We start from the raw sequence: 6,000 nt of genomic DNA, 5'->3' as shown, positions 1-6,000 counted from the left end.
CATGAGGGAACAGCCTCAAGCTGAAGGGACAACTCATCAGAACTGAGATAAAGAGGAATGTCCACAGCCAGAGGGTGGTGACTCTGTGGAACTCATTGATGCAGCAGGTTGTGGAGGCCAAGTCATTGAGTATACTCAAGACAGAGATAGATAGGTTCTTGGTGGTAAGGGGGCAAGAGTTATGGGGAGAACTCAAGAAATGAGGTTCAAAAATATATCAGCCATGACTGAATGGCAGAGCAGACTCAGTGGGATGAATGGCCTAATTCTGCTCCTATATCTTATGACCTTATGGCCTAAGACTGGGCATGTGTGATTATCACCACTCACAATGATAATGGTGTCCTAAAGAATTAGTGAGAGGGCATATAAAGGTGAAGACAAGGAGCATCATTCTTGTAATCTAGACAAAGAACTATAACATAATTAACATTTCCTGTTTAATACAAAAAGCCTTTGAAATCTTTACTGTTGGACACTGAATGTTGAAGCAGCCAACATAATCGATTAAACAAAACCGATATTTCCCCAAAGGTGTGGTCAGCCACGGCAGTCTCCCTGTTCTGTCCTGTGCTCACTGAAAGAAAATCCAATTTGGTTGAATGACCAGCCAAATGCATGTCAAATACATTATTTTAAATCAATAATTCACAAACCAGACTCCCCTGTTCTTTCTTCTGTTTTCAGGTGTGGGGATTGCTATGATGCTTCTGATTACAATCCAACATTTCGTACAACTGCATCGTTGGCTACAGTCTATACTACCTGTTTGCTTCCTTCCAATCACCCCTACCATGGGCAGACTGCTTCAGTTGGTGGGGAGCAGATGAAACATGCAGCAGGACCCCCAAAGGTACAGTGTTAGCTTCTACTGGGGAAAGTGTACACACTGACTGTTCATTGTTCATTCTGTCAGTCTGAGTGAGGGAGAGAGATGAACAATAGTTTCAGTGACCATCCTCATTGTGGCCATACAGCAGAAAGACTCGGATAGAAAGCAGCAGCAGGAATCATGGCACTGAGTCACTGGAATAGCAGGACAGTCAGTCAGAAATAAATAGTGAAACATCAGAATTTAACAGTCTTTCACATGTCTCACGTTTACTTTCACCTTGTCAATAAGTCTGTGTTGTGTTCTTTCTGACTGCGTTCATTGTTTGTATCTCTCTCCATCCCTGTATTGTGTCTCACACTGACTCCCTTCTCTGTCTATTACTGTGTTTTTTGCAGCTATCATTTCTTAACTTATTCTCTTTCTCTGAGTTTTTCCAAATATCGATCATCTCACATATATTTCTTACACAGTCTGACTCTAAGACACACAGAGTTTTTGTTGCAATTATTTAAATGTCTCATCTCTTTAATTTCATCTCATCTTCCACAATAACACTATTTAACTCAGGATGTCTCATGTCACTATCAAAGGTTCATGTTGTGTGAATTGACAAGACTTAATGTGAAATCTTGATGTGAGTCAAGTTGAAATTTCTGAAACAGAGGACAAAATACTTCAGCTTTGAAAGAAAATCTACTTTTAAATAAACTGGGATTGTGGGTGTTCCCCTGACCATACTGTACAGACTGGGGCTGTGGGTGATCCTGGACATCAACTACAGTCTGCACAATATGGTGATAAATCACCCACAGTCCCAGTCTGTACAATACAGTCAGGGGTCACCCACAGTCCCAGTCTGTACAATACTGTCAGGGATCATCCACAGTGCCAGTCTGTACAATACAGTCAGGGATCACCCACAGTCCCAGTCTGTACAATACAGTCAGGGATCACCCACAGTCCAGTCTGTACAATACAGTCAGGGATCACCCACAGTCCCAGTCTGTACAATACAGTCAGGGATACACCCACAGTCCCAGTCTGTACAATACTGTCAGGGATACACCTACAGTCCCAGCCTGTACAATACAGTCAGAGATCATCCACAATCCCAGTCTGTACAATACAGTCAGGGATACACCCACAGTCCCAGTCTGTACAATACGGTCAGGGATCACCTACAGTCCCAGTCTGTACAATACAGTCAGGGATCACTCACAGTCCCAGTCTGTACAATACAGTCAGGAATCACCCACAGTCCCAGAGTGTACAATACTGTCAGGGATCATCCACAGTGGCCAGTCTGTACAATACAGTCAGGGATCACTCACAGTCCCAGAGTGTACAATACTGTCAGGGATCATCCACAGTGCCAGTCTGTACAATACAGTCAGGGATCACTCACAGTCCCAGTCTGTACAATACAGTCAGGAATCACCCACAGTCCCAGAGTGTACAATACTGTCAGGGATCATCCACAGTGCCAGTCTGTACAATACAGTCAGGGATCACCCACAGTCCCAGAGTGTACAATACTGTCAGGGATCATCCACAGTGCCAGTCTGTACAATACAGTCAGGGATCACCCACAGTCCCAGTCCGTACAATACAGTCAGGGATCACCCACAGTCCAGCCTGTATAATACAGTCAGGGATACACCCACAGTCCCAGCCTGTACAATACAGTCAGGGATCACCCACAGTCCCAGTCTGTACAATACAGTCAGGGATCACCACAGTCCCAGTCTGTACAATACGGCCAAGGATCACCCACAATACCAGTCTGTACAATACAGTCAGGGATCACCCACAGTCCCAGTCTGTACAATACATCAGGGATCACCCACAGTCCCAGAGTGTACAATACAGTCAGGGATCATCCACAGTCCCAGAGTGTACAATACAGTCAGGGATCACCACAGTCCCAGTCTGTACAATACAGTCAGGGATCACCCACAGTCCCAGTCTGTACAATACAGTCAGGGATACACCCACAGTCCCAGTCTGTACAATACTGTCAGGGATCACCACAGTCCCAGAGTGTACAATGCAGTCAGGGATCATCCACAGTCCTGTATTTTTGCATTGAAGAGCTTCATATCTTTATTCCAAAAAAAAACTCTCGAAATTTTAGGACATTTCCATTATCCAATATTCCAGAAGAATAGAACTCAGTTTTTCTCTGCCTCAGACGAAGTGATGGAAGCTGGTACAATTAAAACATTTAAAAGTTAGCTGGATGTGTATATGAATGTGAAGGGTTGAGATGGATACGGGCCAAATGTTGGCAAATCGGACTAGATTAATTTCGGATATGTTTTTTAGCATGGACAAGTTGGACTGAAAGGTCTGTTCCTGTGCTGTACATCTCTCTGACTCGATGACTCTTGATGTTATTTGTTCCATTTAGTATTTCAAAATCCGTGACGAAGTCATCTTTTTAGTTTTTAATTTATAAAGAATAGAATCATTGTCTGTCTAATACCATACAGTTAGGGACATCTATCAACACCCAGAAGACATGGATTTTCCATTATACACCCACAGAATTCAGTGATGGAAGTCCTTATCTCCATAGGCTAGGACTCATTCAAGTAGCGATCGATTTCTACATCTTCTACTTCAGAATTTGGAATGTTACATCTTGCCAAAAATAATTCAGATATGAAGAAGTTATTTTTGAGCTAAAATTACAATGTAATTTTTGAAAACAGTTGTTTCATCTTATCCTTGAGATTTATGTTATTTGAAATTTCATTTTTACATTGCTAGTTTCTGAAAGTGAATTGATAAGAGTACATTCAACAATGTGGTTCATCTGGGCTCAGAGTAATTATGGATGTCCGTAAGATCATAAGACCATAAGATATAGGAGCAGAATTAAGCCAATTGTCCCATCAGGTATGCTCCACTTTTCGATCATCACTGATATGTTTCTCAAACTCATTCTTCTGCCTTCTCCCTGTAATGCTTGATCACCTTACCAATTAAGAACTATTTTATCTCTGCCTTAAATTCACCCAATGACTTGGCCTCCACAGCCCTCTGTAGCAATGAGTTCCATAGATTCATCACTCTCTGGCTGAAGAAATTTCTCCTCACCTCAGTTCAAAAGGGTTATCCCTCCACTCTGAGACTGTGCCCTAGGATCCTGGCCTCTCCTATGCATGGAAACAACTTCTCCACATCTACTCTATCCAGGCCTGTCAGTATTCTTCAAATTTCACTGAGATACACCCTCAAGGAAAGACACAGGGTCCTCAACTGCTCATCATGTGATAAGCCCTTCATCCCCAGGATCATTCTTGTAAACCTCCTCTGAATCTCTTCCAATGCCAGCACATCCTTCCTTAGATACAGGGCACAAAACTGCTCACAATATTCCAAATGAGGCCTGACCAAAGCTTTACACAGACTCTACAGTACATCCTGTTCTTGAGTTCTAGCTCTCTTGAAGTGAGTTGCATTTGCCTTCATAACTGCCAATGAAACTTGCATGTTAACCTTAAGGGAATCCTGAACCAAGACTCTCAAGACCATGTGTACTTCAGATTTCTGAAGCCTTTCCCCATTTAGAAAATAGTCTATGCTTCTATTCTTCCTACCAAAGTGCACTTCCTCACACTTTTCCACATTGTATTCCATCTGCCACTTCTTTGCCCACTCTCTTAATCTCTGTAAGCCTTCTATAACCTCCTCACTTCCTCACCACTACCTGTCCCTTCACTTAGCTTGTCTCATCTGCAAACTTAGCAACAATGCCCTTAGCTCCTTCATCCAGATTGTTAATGTATAATGTGAAGGTCCCAACACTGATACCTGCAGAACTCCACTAGTCACCGGCTGCAATACCCAAAAAAGCCCCTTTATCACCACTCTCTATCTTCTGCCAGGCAGCCAATCCTCTATCCATGCCAGTACTATGCCCCAAATGCCATGTGCTCTTATCTTATTTAACAGCATCCTGCTTCAGTCACCAATCAGCTGAAAGGCTTTTAAAATTAAATGCATCACAAACTAAATATAAATGCATTCTTTTTGTGTGTAACCAAAGCTAGAGAAGGAGATCTTCTTTATGAAAATCCTCCACCTCACTAAGAAAGCTTCAGTACAATCAATAATTAACAATCTGCTCTGAAAACCCTGCACATGGCTTCACAGCTGTGACACCCTGCCCCCAACTTCCTCTGGAAATGTGATATCACCCCCAGTTCTCTGCCGATATGAAACTTGTCCCCACCCTCCCATTCACTGTTACCATTGGACTCCATCCCCCTCCACCAATGTTGTTGCTACTCGAACCGACCAACAAGACTGCTCCCTTCCCCCAAAAATTCTCCTATCATCCTCAAGTTACCCTCAACACTGGACTATTTAGCAAACTCCATTGGTATCCTGCACCATGGCATCGCACTTGGCACCCGACACCTCCTCAGCTGGCACCTTATCCACCTGGCAACCTGTCACCCTGCTCCTATCCACATGGAATTTTACATAGCTCTCGATTTGCATATCTGCACCCTACCTACATGCACCCTATTTAGCTGGCACCCTTTTCCTATCAGTTTAGCACCTTCCCTCCCTGCACCCTAACACACATTTATGTTATGAACTTCCTGTTTGACATCAGCTGTCAGGAACATTAAAATGTGAGAAGACAGCAGTTGTGAAAAGGGGTTTTGCTTTCCCCTGGCAGGCTCTGTGCTGTGAAAGCACTGTCAGATTGAAAATGTGGCTCCCCATTTCTGAGAGAGCCCTGAGTTGAATCGACCGCTCAGAACTGTGGAGCTCCATTCATTCATTTTGTAAAAGAAGGAGTGGTGTAGCAAGGTATGTGAGACTCTCCTTCCCTGGATAATCCAGCCCATTATAATCCTTAAAGTCTTCTCCAATAACTACTAGTGAATACTTTTGAAGTAACTTTTTATATACAGTACCATTTTAATTTGGTTTTCTAATTACTTTTATGCAGACTTTTATCCAACAAGAGATTAAGCAGATTGAGCACCAGAGCAGGACTGTGCTGAGAGTGAGTGCACGGACTGTACCTCTGTGTTCTGATCTATGCATAACCTTACCCATGTAATCGAAAGGATTAACTAATTCAGTCAGAGTGAAACAGTGACCCTGGTTATATTGAAATGGAATGCAAAATTGATGTATAA

The 6,000-nt window shown here is 42.9% G+C and overlaps 1 protein-coding gene across 1 annotated transcript in view; it reads left to right on the top strand.

The window, feature by feature from the left end:
• Positions 1-729: 729 nt before the first annotated feature.
• The window catches only part of LOC132820013 (sodium- and chloride-dependent neutral and basic amino acid transporter B(0+)-like), a gene marked incomplete at its 5' end in the record, with an annotated part of 44,080 nt that continues 38,809 nt past the window's right edge, over positions 730-6,000 (top strand). The window contains one exon of the mRNA XM_060831940.1: positions 730-853. Coding sequence (XP_060687923.1) covers positions 730-853 — 124 coding nt within the window. The remainder of the gene's footprint in view (positions 854-6,000) is intronic.

Source organism: Hemiscyllium ocellatum, chromosome 11, assembly GCF_020745735.1.
Source record: "Hemiscyllium ocellatum isolate sHemOce1 chromosome 11, sHemOce1.pat.X.cur, whole genome shotgun sequence".
NCBI lineage: Eukaryota > Metazoa > Chordata > Chondrichthyes > Orectolobiformes > Hemiscylliidae > Hemiscyllium > Hemiscyllium ocellatum.
The sequence above is the reverse complement of the archived record's forward strand: the minus strand, read 5'-3'. Positions and strand labels throughout refer to the sequence as shown.